This window comes from Hemibagrus wyckioides, linkage group LG03, assembly GCF_019097595.1.
Source record: "Hemibagrus wyckioides isolate EC202008001 linkage group LG03, SWU_Hwy_1.0, whole genome shotgun sequence".
Taxonomy (NCBI): domain Eukaryota; kingdom Metazoa; phylum Chordata; class Actinopteri; order Siluriformes; family Bagridae; genus Hemibagrus; species Hemibagrus wyckioides.
In genome coordinates this window covers 13,126,381-13,147,254 of record NC_080712.1, presented here as the reverse complement: position 1 = coordinate 13,147,254, position 20,874 = coordinate 13,126,381, and the positions used below count along the sequence as shown (strand labels likewise).

The 20,874-nt window shown below is 37.8% G+C and overlaps 1 protein-coding gene across 1 annotated transcript in view; it reads right to left on the bottom strand.

Annotated features, from left to right (window-relative positions):
• Window positions 1–20,874, bottom strand: part of dntt (deoxynucleotidyltransferase, terminal) — a 122,621-nt gene that overhangs the window by 56,937 nt on the left and 44,810 nt on the right. Inside the window, exon 8 of the mRNA XM_058380387.1 lies at window positions 5,153–5,255. Within this exon, the coding sequence (XP_058236370.1) occupies window positions 5,153–5,255 (103 nt within the window). The remainder of the gene's footprint in view (window positions 1–5,152; window positions 5,256–20,874) is intronic.

Sequence of the window (20,874 nt, the reverse complement as noted above, 5' to 3'; positions counted from 1 at the left end):
TGGGCTAAGGGCAAACACCCTTATCCAGTGTTGTTTACATTTATCTTGTTTTATCCAACTGAGCAATTGAGGGTTAAGGGCCTTGCTCAAGGGCCCAATGGTGGTAGCTTGGTGGTCCTGGGATTTAAACTCACGACCTTCCCATCAGTAGCCCAACACCTGAACCACTGAGCTACTACTTCCCCACTACTTATGTGACTTTCGATGACACTCCGGACAGGGTTCCAGCACACAATTTTACACACACACACACACAACAGACAAAGTAGAGATGTCAATCAGCCTACAACAGGTCTGCACAAACAGGGTGGGGGCAGGAATCGAATCCTCAACCCCGGAGATGCAAGGCAAATGTGCTAACCACTAAGCCACTGTGCCCCCTATAATATTACAAAATGTCAAAATTGTTCAACAGAGTGAATACTTCTGTAAGGCACTGTACAGCTCTAATTACATGAAGCATGCCCTAATTTATGCCGGTGTTGCAATATTGAGCAAATAAAAAAAGAACATTCAGCAGGCTATGCGAGATCTGAGGAAAGAAGTCAATGAAACAGGAATATATTGAAATACATTTCAGGGAAGCTGAGTTAGAGATTTTCATTGAGGCTGCTGTAAATAAAGACGATTATGGAGGTGTGCTCTGTTTATTATAAAGGTCATAATAAGGTAGAAAGTTGAACCATTTTGCTGCATCAGCAGGTAGGTATGTGAAATCTAAGTATCACTAACTTTTTTTGTTAATTTTCAGTATAACTGAAATCTGAAATGAAGAAAGTAAGCCAAGTTTCCATTCTAAAAAAATAAAAAATAAACAAATCCTTGTTTCATATTAAAATAAAGTGAAAGAAATTAAACAGGCTCTGGCCTAATAAAGTGAATAAGACTGTACCTGAAGTGTTTTTATGTCATTGCAATGTGTGTAGACTCATTTAACGATCCGATTTGAACACAAGCAAATTTGATATACAAGGGACATTGACAAAGTGGTTTGAAGCTCATGCATTCATCTTCATTAAATGCTTTCTCATAGGCAGAACTGTGGTGGATCCAGAACACTGAGGCTGGTGCTAGCAGTAGTTCCTTCACATTGAAATGGATTTAATGGTCCGTGAGAATAGGTTTTGCATGTTTGTTATTCCTGAGGGTATAATTTGAGCTAATTCCTTGAGTTGTGTATGTCATGCAACTCACCCTGTTAGAAATGCTGAAATAAGACAGAGACATGGGTGGGTCTTTAATCATGGTTGCTTCCACTCTTGTGCGTAAACTACAATGTAAACAGGGCACTTTTTCTCCAAATTACAATAATATATAAGCACACACAGAGACTGAAATGTGCCATGGAGAAAAATAATTGTCTGATTAGAAAATGCTGCCTATTTTGAATGGAGACTGTGCTTATTTCCAAGTCATTACAGCCAGTTACAACCTGTGAGCCAAACCTACCCTACACCCATATATAGTTTCAGATTACAGTTCACTGCAAAGCTGTAATTTTAAGCAAACTATCCAGGGCTGTATCTACCTCACCTCGCAATCAATATAACTAACGGAAATTCTGAGCTGCACAAAAGCATGTGGCAAAGAAGGTTCACCGTGTATCCTGATTCTAGGCCGGAGCTTCTTCTCATCTGTCTCTGTGTTAGTGACTAGCTGCCCTTTCCACTGGCCTACACTTATGCTTTTATATCCAGCTGCCAGGAAAAAAAATGAAAGACGATGAAGCCCATCTTTACAAGGTCAGATATTTTTTTTTCTCTCTTTGGATATATTTTTACCTCCTCTCAGGCTAAATGAATGAGAGCCAGGCATGTGATACTGAGCCTCAGCGATGCTGTGAGCACCACAGGGGCCCAGATCAGCTATGACAAGGTAACACGACGTACGACGACCTCCACTACCTCCACTTAATCAGCAGCTCCCTACCAGACTCGCCTGCCCCTGGGAGACCTGCGGAGGCAAACTTCATGTTTTCCCAGCCAAACGCACCTACATCCCTGCAGGTAATAGCAACTCTAGAGCAAAGTATAGTTTCTGCCAAGGAAAGTTAACAGGGCTAATTACCAGCAGGGACTATAGGTAGAGGAGGCGAGAGTGAGCAACATAGAGTGAGAGAGAGAGAAATTGCACCCAGGAGAGAGAAAGAGAGAGAGAGAGTCATGAAGTACAAGGAAGGAAGGAAAGAAGGAAGGAAGGAAGGAAGGAGAGGCGGGTGGGCGCTGGGTTATTTTTAAACTCTGCGATTTTTAAACTCTGAGATGACAGAGAGAGGGGGCCAGTAGGCAACAGCATCACCAGCACAGCTTCTGCCACTGACTGCATTTTATCAAACGCCTCCCACTCATTATCCCCTCATCTACTACTCTCTTCTCAGCGGAGCCAGTTGCTGACAAGTTTTTCTCTCCATCATTCTTTCGCTCCCTGTCACCCTGTCTTGCTCCCTATCTAGCTGCTGCTCCATCTTTTCCACCTTTGTTCGCTGTCTTTCTCTGACGATTCTGCCTCGTTCATATTCTTTCACACCCTCTCTGTATGTTTCCCTCTCTTGCCATCCTTCCATCTGCTATTTAGAGCTGAGCATTTTTATGCATACTCCAACGACAAAGGCCCTCCACTGACACTTTTATGATCGCTCCCTTCTGATCTCACACCCCTGCTTGCTTTCAAGCTCACAGAAAAGTGTCTAATAAAGCTCTCCAGGTTTTAATAATAAAATTGCTGATGGAACAGTTCCTGATATGTATTGAGAACAAGGATGTGAACCTTGAGAATTGTGACTATCATATGTGCTGAGCAAAGAATGAAGTGATAATTCCGGCAGAGCATCTTATCCAGCTCTTCTCCTGTCCCACTGCATTTCTTCTCCGTCTTCAGAATTTCAAAAAATTCCTAGTTGTTGTAGAGGAGTGTGTGACAGTTATGCTTCAGCAGCCATTGCAGTACAACTGTCATCAAATTCCCTAAACAGTCAATTAACTTTCTTTATTAATGAATAATATATTCTGCTATGGTCTTTGATTATTCCCTGGGCTTCACCAGAAAAATCCATCTATCAATCTGTCCATCATACATCCATCAACCTTTTAACCATCTGTCCATCTGTCCATCAGTCTATCAATTATTGCCACTGCAGTCCATGCATTTAGAGTACACAATAGCTATAAAGCATGTTAATCACTGTATAATCAATAGACAGACAGACAGACAGACAGACAGGGGCTTGGTGTCCTGTTAAATGTGTACTATGTTTTATTGCAATTCTGTAATTTATTATTTTCTATTTAACAAACATAACAAAGATTGATGAATGGACAGATAGATAGATAGATAGATAGATAGATAGATAGATAGATAGATAGATAGATAGATAGATAGATAGATAGATAGATAGATAGATAGATAGAGTATGGGCATGTTAAATGTGTACTTATATGTTTTATTGCAATTCTGCAATGGATGGATGGGTAGCTGGATGGGAGGGCGGATGGATGGGAGGGTGGATGGATGGATGGATAGATGGATGGATGGATGGGAGGGTGGGAGATTAGGCGGTTGTATGGAAGGATTCTGTTTGAGGAAGATAAACCGAGAAATGTGAAATGTTTGAGATTTACCACCAAATTTAAACCGTTTTTGCAGAGAAATTCTGCTACAAGGAACTCTGCCAAATTCCTGAGAGGAGAAGTGCAAAATCTCATGGTACTGGAGAGAGTGAGATATTTTTTTTGTGCGTCTTAGTAGGCTAAAGTGTTGATTTGTTCTTTTTTCTGTTCCAAAAATCTGAAGTGGGAGTGGAACCCCTGGATCTAACTCCTTAGAAACCAATTTGTTTGAAGCCTTCACCCATTTATATAAGCAATGAGGGAAATGATCTTTTGTTATTCAGAGGAAAAGCTCAAATTCAATCTTGCCAGCTTCAAGCATTTTTTTCACTCACACAAAGAAAGGGTAAATAAATGATTTTTTTTTAAAAATGGAACAGATGGGTTGCTTTACTCATTAATCAAAGAGTCGCTTTACACTTGGAATACTGTTCTCTCAGTGTAATATACTTTTATTCACACCCGAAATAATTGGCAAAAACAAACAAGCGGCAAAATGAAAACACATGGAAAGCTTCAAGTACGGTTACTGTTTTAGCGCTTGATCCTTTAAATTGGCACATACGAGTAAGACATGTTAGCTTTTAACTTGGATGCGAATAGCTGTGAAATTTGTTAAATATCATGCACTCCTAGAAAATAAAGAATTATTTTAGGGAATTGTGAAGCTCAAGACAATATGCTGCAAGACAAACGTTCTGAATAACGTATAACAGAGACACACAATGTGGCACCCTTTAGTCTGTTGTTACATCTGTGGTGTGAATACAGATGTATGTACAGTAATTACAGTATGAACTCCAAACATAACCTTACACTCACAGTATCACTGTATCACTGTCACTATCAAAATTTCACAATAATTACAATGTGCATTAATAGAATACCATCTGCAATACCACATATATATATATATATATATATATAATTTCTATTCATTTCTATTCATTTCTCTTGTAATCTGAATCTTTATACCATTACACTGGTGTTCCAGTCCATAGGCGGAATGGAAATCGCCTCATGAGACATTTTCAATCCATATAAACAAATGAAGAAATTTTGCCACAAGTCTGATATAAATTAGTCAGAACACTGTTGGCTTGCAGAGTTTTTCTTTCTTTTTTTACCTCTTTTGGGATAACCTTACACAGAATATTAGTGGTTTGAAGATAATGCCTTCAGATTTTTGATGCTTATGAACAACCACTTGGGGCATCTCCAAGTGAGAGCAGAAATGGGTTTGATATCACCATTTACTTTGAAGATAGAAACATTAGTGTGAAAAAAACAAACTTTTCTATGAATATATTGCCCCTAGTAGGCTAAGTAAAAACAGAAATACTTATTTATAATTATAAATAAGCCCTGAGTGTCTCATTTCATTTCCCACCATTAACCTCCAATGTGGAGTGTGACATGACTAAGAAATTCAGTCCTCAACTTGGGCACCCCAAAACAAGTGCAAAGTTAAAGAATGGTGAAAATGTGCTCAGATGTTACTCATGATGCTGATGAAGAGGTTACAAGCCAAAATGCTGTTACAGTACCTGACTCCTGAGTTGGTCAATCACAGCAGGTAGAAGTCCGTCCTCTTTACCATGCCCAGGAACACTAAGAAGAAAATCTACATCATGCCCAAATTCTTTTCCCCTGTGTATGCACACACACACACACACACACACACACCAAAATATTAACCACAACTGCCATATCAGCAATTATTCTTCATGCACAGCTCATCAGACTCCTTCATTAAGATTCATAGGTTGGCACTCTAGTCAGCTTTATAAAAAATATACTGGATTTTTTTTTCAATAACTCTACTGTATTACATTAAGTGGATATTCACAATGTGTAACACCTTTCAAACAGGCTATTTGTGATGCATCATTAAGCCCTGCACTTCCTCTTCACATCATCACAGCTGCTGGGCTTTCATTTTCTTTACCACTGTCACTGTTTTAGGATTATGCTAATGCCAAACAGTTACACCGGGCCACTTTAGGTACGACTCGGAGGAACAGATGTTAAGTGGTTACATAAAAAGATGCCTTTTGATGAGGTTCTTTAACCACAGGTGCAACGTCTTAATCAAAATTTCATTCCACACCATGGAGAAATGCACAGCCTTCGATGTGCAGACTTTAAAGTATAGACTTTCAACCTTGAGAACTGTTTGAAAATATGTCTTTAAATACGTCTAAGCTTCCTGTCGTGAGGAAAGGACTCAAGTGTGATAACACCAGAACCAGCAGCGGATATGGATGCACTGCTTCTTAGAATTCAAACCTTGCATTTTTTATTACTTTTACAGTCAAAACCAGACCAGTTCAGTGTAAATTAAAAGGCATAGTTTGCTACAACATCTTGTCTTTCATCACACCATAAAATTATTCCCATCTTCTCCAAACGTTTTTGTGAGTGGCATTGGCTTCATCATTTATTTAAACCTTTCTGGCTATAAGTTTAAAGAAGTTCAACATATTCGTGATCAAGTGAAAGGTGCATTTTGCTGGCTGAATTTTCTGGTCAGGTCTCAGCAGAGCCATTTCTTGCTGTAAGTAGTACAGGCAGCTGCTGAGCCATGAGGGAGCCGAGTGTGTATGAAGTTTATTGTATTTGTATTTCTTCAACGAAAAAAGTAAGTACGTGGTACTGGTAGTTGCAAGGCACCCCTTGTGGTCTGAAAAGAATAAAGAATGCAACTTGAAAGGTTCCCAGGTTAGAGCTGTGTCTTGGGAAGATCATGATAGATCAGGATCAGCAGATCCTCTATCCATCTGGAGCTGAAAAATGAAAAACAGTGATTCAAGCTAAACACTAGCTAACTCGTTGGACTGAGTTTTTTTGTTTGTTTGACTGCAGGGTTACTAAACCTGTAAGAGCAAATGAAGATTTTTTAAAGAAGATATAAGTTAGACTAACTTACACTAGGTTCAGAACTAGCGTAATGGTTTCTTGTGTTATAGACTACATTAAATGCTGTGTTATTTCATTGAGCTTTGCTCTTTTCTAATGCTAGCTAGTTAATTGGACTGCTTAGGAAAATAGTCAACTTGGGTCTGTTTTACATTGAAAAGTTCTTGTTGACTTTTATCACAAGCTGCCTTAATGATCTCACCACCACTGCCTTAATGGTCACACCACCAACGTTCCCCATCACCTCAGTTTCATCCCACCTCTAGGGGTCATCTAACTAACCTGATTTCCATCACATCCTCATTCAGAGATAATATATAAGCAGTAGTTTCCAATCAATCTTTGTGAAGGATTGTCTACTTTACAATCTAAAATTCTGACCTGACCAGTTTTTTCGTGTTGGACATCCTAATGATCTGAATTGCTGCCACAAATGGTTCTGACTTTTTGTGTTTTGGCCTGTTTTCCGGCTGTTTAGTCAATCTGGTGTCATGTGCTGTTCAATAAACTCTGCACTTGAAATACACAATCAATCTACAGGGAACTCCTGGAAAATGTTCCAGGATTTTTGATCATTTGAGCAATGAGTGGGTTCACACAAAATGCACCAAGTTCTAAGTTATTTAACACTAGATGTAAATATGAGGAAATAAACGTTAAAATTCTGATATATCTGTCTCATTTTCATTATCAAACCCAAAAGTCTTTGCCCAGCTGAAACAAAACATGTTACTGTACAAAAAAAAGTAAGCATAGTAGCAATTTTTCTGGCTCTGCTTCACATATCCCAATTTGAGAACATTTTCTATAAACAAGAGCAGTAATTATGTAATTGTGTAAGTTCATTAGTTTAGTTTAAAATTAATTAACTAATTGTGGCTACTAACTGCAATTGTAAATACTTCTAATCTCAAGCTGAGTTGTAAAAGCCTGCCTATTATTTGTCAGTTAAAATCTGGACTAATTATTATTTCTTTCTTTCGCTGACTACATCCTAAACTGGCTAGAAAATTTGTAATAATTAGCTAATTTCTTAAAACCCTAGCAGAGAAAAAAATAATAATTAGGTAGAACATCGAGAAAATATCTTATTTCCTGCCCAATTTTTCTGATCAAAATTAATGACAGCAAATTATGATTATACTCAGTAAGAGGCCCTGAAGTTGCCTTTAGGTTTGGGCCCAGGAGTGTAGAAAAAATAAAAAAGAGGAATAGTATACTCCAGAGACCTGCATGATGAAGCTCCTAATGCTAAATATTTGTAGTGAAAGCTGATCAAATCCAACGATCTTTGCAGCTCACAGCACAGTAAATGTGTTGGAGTATGCCCTTTATAATGATCTGTAGGATAAACAGAAGCATGGCCATGTGTTACACAGTTAATAAGCTGAAAAATGAGAGTAAATGGGTGCTGTGTCTCATATGTCTTGCTGATACACTTGAATTCACCGGCCCCTGACAGGCTAACAGCAAGAGTGAAAACATGATGGGGGGAAAAAAGGAAAAGGTGAAAGTAGAGAGAAACCTCAAGGGGTCAGCTTGGCATGAATAACTTGTGGGAGTGTGACATCCATACAGAGATGAGAAAGTTCACTGTCAGCATATGGAAGAAACAGATCTACCCACACATCCACATGAGGTTGTATATCAAATAAGAACACACTGTTCATGCGTACATCTGTATATTCAATTTGCGGATCGGTTCTGCTGTACATAGTGCACAGACGTATGATAGATCTATGCCTGTTTCCCTGAAACAGGGTTGTCTTACATTTCTTCAAAACCCGAGTGCATCAGCCAGTAGATATAAGTCATTAATATTTTGGTGTAAGCCTGCATAATTAGCTAGACTTCTCATATCGAACATATGAAATACCATTTAAGAAAAGTAAACTTTCAAGGGAGTATAGTACAAGTCCAAATCTAGAGTAACTACAACATTCGTTTTTTATTTTACAGCATGTTTAAAAACTTCAGCTAGTGGTGGGCTCAAGCAATATGGAGCTTGGAACCTAAAAAAAGGCATTTTAATATCATTTTATATATTTGAGCTACTTACACAAATAGAAATTATACATATTTAAAAGGGAAAAAAACCTGTTGTCAGCTTCTAAGCTCTGAACAAAATGGACAACGTTATTGAGAAATGTATAGAATATAAAATCCCATTCAGTCATTTGTATATCACGGTCCAAATTCTATAAAATACTACATTGTCTTATTTACCATGATGTTATTCTGGTGTCTTTTAGAGCATGCACTCCCACCAAAGCACCCTCTGTTTGTGAACAGTACAGCACTGATAACAACTGCCTGAATGAATCATCGTGGAATGTTGCAGAAAAATGCTGCAGAAAACAATGCCTATTGGTGCTCAGGGTTTAAAAAGAGTTTATAAGATTTCACAATTTAACTAATGTGTTTTCCGCAGGACAAACCTGCTGTAGTCATAGAGTTTTAATAAGCTCTCGCTAACAAACTGGAATAAAATAAAACCCCAGGGTAACATCCTTGGTATAGTAATACTTTAGAAATTAAAGGGACATTTAATTGAACATTTTTGCACTATTTAATCCATAGAAACAGGGCGGTTTCTGAAGGACCTTGTGTTAGTGTATAATCTTGTATAATCTAGTTAGTGTATAATCTAGTGTTAGTGTATTGCTCACACCTCTTACCCCTAATAATCAATCTTACTGAAGTTACTGAAGTTTTTGTACGTTTCATTTTGTTGTCATTGTCGTGTTTGCTGTGTGTGCCACAGCTTCGCTCACAGTCTATAGTTTATGGTTCTTGCTTGTTCAGAGTTTTTGGTTGTTTGTTTTGCACTTCATGAAATAAAAATCGAATTGCGTTACCACTTCAAAATCGTGACAGAGGCAACACTGATATTGTGTACCTCTTACAATATTTACAAAATATTGTATTTATTAATAATATTATTATTGTTAATATTATAGATTTGCTTTTACATTTTATACCAATATTATTTGTTTTACACTATTTTATAAATCATTAAAATATAGTTATATTTACACTTACTGAAGATTTAATATTATGAATCACACTACATTTTTTATGTATATTTGCCCATCCCTGAGTAGGGATATTTCATTTCTTGGATTTTTGGATTTAGAGGATTCAATTTATATCAAAATAACATATGATTTTGGGAGAGCAGATTTTCCTTCACAGTTTTTTGAAGTGTTTAGTGCTGACATGCCTTCTGTTTGAGCTGAGATACATCAAACTTGCCACAGTTCTGCCAGAACCTAGGAAATAAAGCTAGAAATAGTGGCATAACACACACACACGCACACACAGACACACACACACACACACACACACACATACCCACTCAAACTACAGTCCTTGAAAGAGTACAAGTGATGTCATTATCAGACTGCTGCAGACATTTTTAACCAATATGTGAGAACAGTCTGTTTCCTGCTATTTAAATGACCAGTTGTTGTGTTCATCTGATGGTAATGTCATTGCTCTTTCTGCTCATCACAAGCTTCGTGTTGCTACACGCTATCACATCTGTGTCCATTAACTCCATGATAGTCTTTTGCCTAACATCATCTGCAAGATTCTTTATGTACACAATAAGACAGTTCCGAGAGTCATGTGTGATGTGTCATAAATACTGTATCATGAAATGCTGAAAGTATTTCACTGACACCTTCAATGTAAACATAAATATACAGAATATACAAACTGGGTTTCACATTAACACTCAATACAATGCTTATGTGAATTTGTTAAGATGAAAAATTACATAAAATTCCATTAATTCCATTTCATTTCCAGAATATTTATACAGTGTGCTGTATTAATAATAAATTAGATGTATAAAGTTACGGTTCCATGCAAAACATTTCAAGCTGCTATATGTATATATTCATAGATGTGTGCGTGTGAACATTCCTCTTTAAGATTTTCAGATAGGCTCATGTCTGGAGACGGAGACGTCCATTGCAAAACATTGATTTTGGCTCCCTGTAGCAATTCCCTTCTTGCTTTGAATGTCTTTTTAAAATTTCAATCTACAGCATGTCTTATTTTCCCGGAAAAGGCAAATGTGTTTTGTACCTGAAATATTCCAGAATATAGTAAAATTCATGATGCCATCAATCTTCACAACTGTCCCTGGACTACCAGCCACAAAACAGCCCCAAACATCACTAATGCACCAGGATAGTTTACAGTAGGTGTGGGGGCTGTTTTTTGTACGCAATGTCCAGTTCGAACCATTAAAGAGGAGACATCATTTCTACTGTAATAACAAAAACTGCATTTTGTGGGATGGCCATTCCCCTGTGTGTGTGTGTGTGTGTGTAGGTGGGTGGCTGGGTGGGTGTGTGTATCCACCAACATGCCCTATATTCAAGTGCATGTTGGGGAATTAGCTAAAATTGCTCCTATGTGTGATTGAGTTTGTGAATGTCTGTGAATGCTGCTCTCCTACTAAAGTCGCATTCAGGGAGTATTCCCATCTTGCACCCAGTGTTTCCAGTATATTTTCTTTGCATAATGTAATGTACAATAATCAGAATGTATACTAGAAAGCACTATTTTGTATATCTGTCTTGTAGTATTTTGTATTGTCTGTTTGCACTAGGTTGCACACGATGCACTTTACGTGGCTAAGAACTTAGCTCTGTGTTGTTTTATGTAGCACCAGGGTCCTTGAGAAACGTTTCATCTCACTATGTATTGCATCAGCTTTATATTGTTGAAATGATAATAATAAGTTTCTTGACTTGATATGCTTCAGATTGACCACAACCCTGACCAGGACAAAGCATCTTTATATATGCAACTTTTTGCTAAACTACTGGTAGTTAAATACACATATAGACATACTGTAAATATATATATATATTGCCATTTAAAAGATGTCACTGAAAAATAATCAGGTGCATAATTTGGTGCATAATTGTGGACCTATGTGTATATGCTTAAAGTTGTGACTGTTGTACCAGCTATACTAAATTCAGCATGTACTTTTAGTCTCTCTAAGAACCTACCCAGGGGACGGTCTAGTCTTCCGTCCCTGACTCTTTGCACTTTTTTTTCCTCTTACCTGCGTTTTACCTTTTACTGCCATGTTTAATGTATGAGGCGTGTGCCCCGAGACAGAGCTGCTTGAAAGCTCCATTCTCGGTGCAAGAGTATCAAAACGCTTTTCTATTTCCAATTAACTGTGCCATGATGCAATGGCAGGATCAAACACATGATCCCCATCCTGAGACAAACGTGCTGAGAATCTCTCGCTCAGAATTTTCGCTGTGCTGGCAAATCTCACTGAAGTGTTCACCATGTCTGCCCTTAACAACAACCAAGGGAAAGGAAATCGCTTTGCCCTTAATAACAAAGATGGCTGCAAAATACATTTGGTCTTAATAGCAACCGAGGGGAAAACAATGGCATATTTTATACCACAACAGGGTTGAATTCTCAGAACTGAAGGTTGTGTATTCATTTTCTATAACAAAATTGCTCTGGCAATAGACTGTGCCCCAAAAAGGTAAATTTCTAAGCAAAATGCATTCCAAAAATGTTTCTCATGGCCAGATTGAGATGCTGTTGCAAAGAAACATGTCGAAAGCACATTACACACAACACTGTTTAGAGAGACATCTCTGTTTGTGTCTTCAAAGAAATGTCAATCATGTACAGGATGTGTGTGAAATAAAGTTGCTTGTCAAAAAATAAATAAATATATAAAAAGTGGTAATTTCCCCTATGTATGGAGATTTTTGGGGCATACTGTAGTCTGATTATAACAAAAAGTACAATCATTATAATGCATTATTATTCCTACTGTAACAGCTCAGTCGCAGTGTCTTGTCTGTAAGAATATGTTTATCTAAAATTTATGGAAGGAGTCTCCAGTGTCTGAGCTTTTGCAGCGGTCTATACGTTTTCTGCCGCTAGAGAGTCTTTAGGACAGAGGGTTTTACATGCTTTGGTTTCCCTGTAACAGGTAAAGCTGCACTTTTTTGTTGTTTTAACTATAAGAAAGAGAAAAAGAGAGGCTAGTTTGCGACAGAGGGATTCTTGCTGATATATTGTACAAATTAATTATTAACTAACTATCTAATCTTGTGGATGTTCTATTACATTAATTGTTCCACAATACAGTCATTCATGAATAAATATATTTTAAAAAATTGTAGTCATTGATCATTCATTTTCTTCCATTTATCCAGATCCAGGTGATGGAGGCCATCAGTCAAAGCAGAGATGCTGAGACATCCCTTAGTTCCTCTATGGGGATTGTTTGAGGCCAGACGAGAGACATATTCTCTCCATCTAGTCCTTGATCTACCTCAGGCTTCTTCTCTCCACTGGACATGCTTGAAACTCCTCCCTGAGGAGGCATCCAGGAGGCATGCTAGGTGGTTTTCACACCAGGCAATTTGCAGTGGTCCAAAGTTGAGTGTGATTTTTGTCTGGTTTCAGATTCACTTGATTCTATCAATCCCCTGTGCATTTGCATCCATCACAAACGCATGGAGAACACAATACAACATGACTCACAATATTTTATCTAAAATAATCTAATAATATATATCTTTTATGCACAGTAAGGCACCTCACCTCTTCTGTGTCCACCTTGCTGCTTATGGTACCTGTGTGTCATGGAAACTAATGATGTTGTCATTGGATAAACCACATGCTCTAGTTACATTATGTCCTGAAAAAGTGCGGGCCCAAGTATGAGTTGAGTTCACATTCACAGGAATCATGGCACATTTCTAGTGCAACCAAACTCAGATCACCTCCTACTGATTCTGTCTCAGGTTCTGTACCATGGTCCACATGACATTTCAGACTAAAGTGCCATTGTGAAAGCTCCCTAGACAGATTTTCCGAACATCTCAACTCGGCAATTGAGTTCTCCTCCAATTCATTGGCCATAAATTTACAGGAAAATAATCCACTTTCTGTTATCAGTATCACATCGTGCTGTTGTTGATTTATTTTCTTAAAACAATGTAATAATAATTCTTTGGGCCTAAAATTTTACTCCTTACTTATATTTTTTTGTCATGTGGTATGTCACTGTCTTATGAACACTAAGTTAATGTATTGTAGCATTCCTTAAGTATTAACATTAATGTTTGAACTTTTTATAAGATTGTTGATTGATTGATGTGCTGATTGAATTCCTGCATATTTAAGCTCAAATTTAATCATAACAGAAGCTTTGTTCACTACAAATATCAGCTCTGATCAGCAGAAAGGCTTAAATGACATCATCTACTACCCCGCCCTGATCTGCCTCCTCTGTGATCGCACAAACTGGACACTGCAATGACAGTATTTCAAATGAAGCCTTCAGAATAAATACCCCTAAAAATAACATGGTGAAGATTAGGATCTTTCAAAAGCAAATCTACAAGAAAGCTAGACTGACTTTGTTGTCAGTTTCAAGACAGGCATCTGTAGGCTTTCATATGCAGTGTGCATGAGGGGGAAAGTGTAAATAATTCAGCATTTCCTGTACCTTGCATATAAAATATACATGCATATTTACAAGGCAATGACAAGGTAAAAATACAGATGAATAATAAAGACCCTGCATGGAATTTCACAAACAACACCTAGGGATATTGAGATCATTGTTCCTTGTAATTCGTCAGATAGTTCATCTTTTCTGTCACCTACAGCAGTGGATTTTCCACTGATTACCTCAGTGGTGTGACAATGGTGTGATATCACGCCTAAATCACTGGCACACAAATCTTTTGTACACTCACAAAAATTTTTGTACTTAGCAGATTGTCCCAAAGAAGATTTCTGCCATTATCTAGAACAGCAGGGGAAATAAATGTGAATTGTGCACTTAATCAGTGGAAACTCCTCAGACAAAAATTACAACACTTGGTTACACCACCCATTGCCTTAATATCAGCGTCAATCCAGTTAGGAACTGAAGAAACCAGTGTTTATTCCAAATAAGCCCAGATGTTTTCTATGGGATCTGCGACTAATTGTTGATCAGGGAACACATAACACAATACCGTGAATGCGGGGAGGCGTAATTTAGATATATTCATGCGCCAGTGCTGTTAAACACTCGATACTGATTGTTCAGAAGATGTTGATTAATTTTCCATAACAGCACTGTTCTGAAGGCAGCTTCTATTCAAGGATGGAAGGATTATGTTAAGCACTTGTTGTAATACTTTTTGGCTTCTGTAGTAGTAACATATTACACAGGGACCTTTAGGAAAGAGTCTCCAGTGCCTGCATTTTCTAACAATCTGAGGAGAAGCTGTAAGTTTTCTAACACAGGAGAGTCTTTGCATTTTCTTGGTAATATGACAAGCTATTTTTTTCTGTCTTTTTTATGAGAGAGAGAGAGAAAGAGAGAGAGAGAGAGAGAGAGAGAGAGAGAGAGAGAAAGGCTGTTAAGGGAATAACACTTTATCTTCTGTAACATAAGTAATAAGAGGAACCAACTCGTTTCCTGGGCAATCCACAACATTAAACATAACTATACACTGATAAAATATATGATGTGTCATACTTCTTAAAAAAAATGATTACTTGAGAAATTGCAGTATATATATAAGAGAAATATACTTTAGGGTATTGTGTTATTAGAAAACTTTGGAGAGGTAATGCAATAATTAATGGTTTTGATTATTTCTGTATAACAGCACATCCCATCATGTTTTATATCCCAACTGACATTATGTTTCATTTGGGGTTTGATGATGTTGACTATTGAGATATAAAGCACTAAGAGGTGGTCAAAGGCAAGGCTAAAAGTTACAGTTAATATCCTATATCCTTACAATCTCATGCAATCGAACACAAACTTTTAAGCAACTGCCACATGGATCATTAAAGGCCCGTTTGTCCATGTTATGACAACAGTAATAGATGAAGATGTAGACTTAGCCATGGAGTAAGTCATCCAGAAAGAGATATTAAGAAATGTCATCCAAAGACAAGGCAATAAAGTGCCTGCAGGCATGACTAATTACTGTACAGTTAAAACTTCTGCTGAGTTACAAAAACACCCTCTGTTCGTCCTGTCAGTTTCACACAGGTGCTGGATGAATAATATGGCTATCCCGAAGCATACGCATGAAGGGTTAGGTAGGAGGGGCTGTGTCCAGATTTTTTTAGATGCTTGGTGACCCTTTCAGACGATTCTGACAATGGAGACAGTTTGATATCTATTTTTAATCCTCTTCATGCTTGTCTGCAAGCTGCTCTGGCACAGATGTTCTTTCAATAAGACTAATGTCAGTACTGTCAACAGAGGCTCGGCATACTCTCCTGACACACACACACAGACATATGGTGAGATTACAGGAATGCAGAGATTATTGCACAACAAGTAAACACTTTGGAGTGAGATGTCTGTGTCTTGAAATCGGACAATTTAGAAATATTTACTACTTATACAAGGTACAAAGGGAACAAGTTCTAAAAAATTTTTAGCCTCAATTCCCAGTAGCTTGTCTTTTTCCAAAGACTGTACCATTGCAGATAAAAGCCTTCAGCAACATGCTGCGCATCTTTCTTGATGTGCCTCACACACAGAAGAAATGATGCCACATTCATGGTACCGTGTTTGTAATAATCTGCAAACTGGAATAATGTCATTTGAAACCTCAGGATGTTCAACATGTGTCGTGGGAACATAAACATTGATTCCACCACAAATGCATGTTTTTGTTGGCTCTGTCAGAGCATAGGAAGATCATAAAAAGCTACATGTGTGTATAGTTACAGGCCTCACCGGCTACCGGTACTTTGAAGTTCATCACAACATTCAACATTCATGCAATATTTTGGAATGAAATTTCAGTACAGGAACAACAACCATCAACTGTGAGTAGCTTAGCAACAAGCAGACAACAGCAAATAGTGTTAATACTTATTAACTTATTAATAACTAATTAAATTAATTAGTGAAAAATGTAATGTTGATGACTACATTCTTAAATAAGCTATTAGTATGCCCAGTGTTTGTATATTAATTGAATTTCATGGTCTTAAAAAAGTATTTATTATCACTGAGTGGACCGAAACAGTGGATGCTGCAATTATATGGTCCTAATTGTGAACATTGTAATTCTGTGGTCCTAAAAGTGATACTGGGAGCTTCTAAACAGTGAAAACTGTAATTGGGTGGTCTTAATTAGCATACTAGTTGTAAAGTTGAAGTTAAAGCTCTATAACTTTAGTTTAAATCCAAAGCTTTAAAAGACTGACAGCTGGACCATTAACTGAGCGGTCTTAAAGAAAGGACAGTGTAATTGACCTGTCCTAAAGAGAGAACAATGCAACTGAGCGGTCCTAAGAAAAGACAGTGTAAACATGTGGTCCTAAAGATAAGACATTGTAACTGGCAGAGAGGACAATGCAACTGAGTGGGCTTAAAAAGAGGACAGTGTATACACATGGGCCTAAAGAGAGGACAGAGTAAACGCATAAATCTAAAGAGAGGACAGAGTAAACACATGGATCTAAAGAGAGGACAGAGTAAACACATAGGTCTAAAGAGAGGACAGGGTAAACACATAGATCTAAAGAGAGGACAGAGTAAACGCATAAATCTAAAGAGAGGACAGTGTAAACGCATAGATCTAAAGAGAGGACAGTGTAAACACATAGGTCTAAAGAGAGGACAGAGTAAACGCATAAATCTAAAGAGAGGACAGAGTAAACGCATAAATCTAAAGAGAAGATAGAGTAAACACATGGATCTAAAGAGAGGACAGTGTAAACGCATAGATCTAAAGAGAGGACAGTGTAAACACATAGGTCTAAAGAGAGGACAGGGTAAACACATAGATCTAAAGAGAGGACAGAGTAAACACATAGATCTAAAGAGAGGACAGTGTAAACGCATTGATCTAAAGACAGGACAGTGTAAACACATGGATCTAAAGAGAGGACAGAGTAAACACATAGATCTAAAGAGAGGACAGTGTAAACACATAGATCTAAAGAGAGGACAGTGTAAACACATAGATCTAAAGAGAGGACAGTGTAAACACATAGATCTAAAGAGAGGACAGTGTAAACACATAGATCTAAGGAGAGGACAGAGTAAACACATAGATCTAAAGAGAGGACAGTGTAAACGCATAAATCTAAAGAGAGGACAGTGTAAACACATAGATCTAAAGAGAGGACAGTGTAAACGCATAGATCTAAAGAGAGGACAGTGTAAACACATAGATCTAAAGAGAGGACAGTGTAAACACATAGATCTAAAGAGAGGACAGTGTAAACGCATAGATCTAAAGAGAGGACAGAGTAAACACATAGATCTAAAGAGAGGACAGTGTAAACGCATAGATCTAAAGAGAGGACAGTGTAAACGCATTGATCTAAAGACAGGACAGAGTAAACACATAGATCTAAAGAGAGGACAGTGTAAACGCATAGATCTAAAGAGAGGACAGAGTAAACACATAGATCTAAAGAGAGGACAGTGTAAACGCATAGATCTAAAGAGAGGACAGTGTAAACACATAGATCTAAAGAGAGGACAGTGTAAACACATAGATCTAAAGAGAGGACACTGTAAACACATAGATCTAAAGAGAGGACAGAGTAAACACATGGATCTAAAGAGAGGACAGTGTAAACACATGGATCTAAAGAGAGGACAGAGTAAACACATAGATCTAAAGAGAGGACAGTGTAAACACATAGATCTAAAGAGAGGACAGTGTAAACACATAGATCTAAAGAGAGGACACTGTAAACACATAGATCTAAAGAGAGGACACTGTAAACACATAGATCTAAAGAGAGGACACTGTAAACACATAGATCTAAAGAGAGGACACTGTAAACACATAGATCTAAAGAGAGGACACTGTAAACACATAGATCTAAAGAGAGGACACTGTAAACACATAGATCTAAAGAGAGGACAGAGTAAACACATAGATCTAAAGAGAGGACAGTGTAAACACATAGATCTAAAGAGAGGACACTGTAAACACATAGATCTAAAGAGAGGACAGAGTAAACACATAGATCTAAAGAGAGGACACTGTAAACACATAGATCTAAAGAGAGGACAGAGTAAACACATAGATCTAAAGAGAGGACACTGTAAACACATAGATCTAAAGAGAGGACACTGTAAACACATAGATCTAAAGAGAGGACACTGTAAACACATAGATCTAAAGAGAGGACAGAGTAAACACATAGATCTAAAGAGAGGACAGTGTAAACACATAGATCTAAAGAGAAGACAGAGTAAACACATAGATCTAAAGAGAGGACACTGTAAACACATAGATCTAAAGAGAGGACACTGTAAACACATAGATCTAAAGAGAGGACACTGTAAACACATAGATCTAAAGAGAGGACAGAGTAAACACATAGATCTAAAGAGAGGACACTGTAAACACATAGATCTAAAGAGAGGACACTGTAAACACATAGATCTAAAGAGAGGACACTGTAAACACATAGATCTAAAGAGAGGACACTGTAAACACATAGATCTAAAGAGAGGACACTGTAAACACATAGATCTAAAGAGAGGACAGAGTAAACACATAGATCTAAAGAGAGGACACTGTAAACACATAGATCTAAAGAGAGGACACTGTAAACACATAGATCTAAAGAGAAGACAGAGTAAACACATGGATCTAAAGAGAGGACACTGTAAACAGAGGACTGATAATTGGGTGGTCCTGAAGAGAGGTCAGTGTAACTGAGTGATTGAAAAAAGGGGACAGTTTAATCTTATGGGCCTAAATAAAGGATATGTAATCACATGGACCTAAAGTAAGGACAGTATAATTGGTTCATCCAAAACAGTGGACAGTGTAATTGTGTGGTCCAAAAGAGAGGAGCATATAGCTTAACCTAGCTTTGATCCTTTTGGTTATAACTTTCTATATATCTATATATGTTCTACCTAGTGTTACCGTACTGTACTCAAATGTTTCATTCTCCCGAACCTCTATACAAAAAAACTTTATGTTTCCATATGCTAAATACAATTTAAGACAAGCTACCTTCAATGACTGACATATAAGCAAAGCTGCAGGGTGAAGTGTACGAAGCATGATTCAGGGCCATCAAGGGATGCTGTACCTCACCTTTACACCCTGATAACGGAATGTCAGAAACCTCTCAGCAGCATTGATAGCTGTCCCCACACCACCAGTGCCACCAGAATGCACAAAAAGACATCATAGGAGAATGGAAGAGCTCAGTAATGAAACATGGCTGTGTGATATGAAGTTTGATCAGCTCTGTTTAGCATTACAGAGGAAACAGAGATTAACACTGTTCCTATGACTGGATTATACATCATAGAAATGTGCACTTCCCCAATGCATTAACCAAACTATTTGTTCCCAACTACACTTACTTTCTGTAGTGTAAATAAAATAGCTCCCTGCATCCTGTTAGTTCCCTATGGTAACTGTCCCAGATAAGTCCCTGGATTCAGGTAATTCATCACTGCCTAATTTTCCAAGTTACAGATGGCCTGACAAATGCTAGATAAGGAATTTAGTAAGGACTCGGATACTAAATGCTGGACTTTATGCTCTTCTACTTCTGAACCATTGCCAAAGGCAACAGAAACAGACCACAATCCAGTCCCTCAGGATGCAGTTGTAGTTTACAGCATTAGGAACACTGCCATATTCATAAGACACACTTTTATACTTATACCCTAGGCCTTTCAGTTACTTCCCCCACTTGGCATGAAGTGCATTAAAACCTGACGTATCTTGAAGCGTGACATGATCGGGGTGTGTCAACGAAGCTCCTGGGAGTCTGTGGTTAGTCACTGGGCTGAGACAGCAGATAAAATAAAGCCAGTCAAGTGGCTCTATTCCCTGAACCATTTACACTAGAGCCAAGGGGAAGGTAACTGTAGGATGTTCGAGAACCTGTGTCTGCATAAACAACATAAGGCTTGTCTCTCCCACAGAGGAGCAAGTTATTCTGTCCTACAAGACAGCTTGCTGCTGAATAATTTACAACACAGTACAATAGTTAAAGCTAAACTTCTTTTTAAAGCTAAGCCACCAGAACATTAAGCAGCTCAGACCCCATGAGAGACACAGACTAGAGAAAGAGCAAAAAACAAACGAATAAAGATGGTATTTATGCAACAACAACAAAAAAAATCATGGAGTAAAATAATAACATGCAGCAGTGAAGCATGACAAAAGCATGACAAATACTCTGTGAGGGGAAGCTAGACACTTTCTTGTTGTGGCTTGTAACTTCAACGCTTCCTCTGTTTGTTCTTGGACAAAAAAAAAAATGCAGCCTTCGGCTCATGACGAAACACCATTTTACATGGAAGAAATTT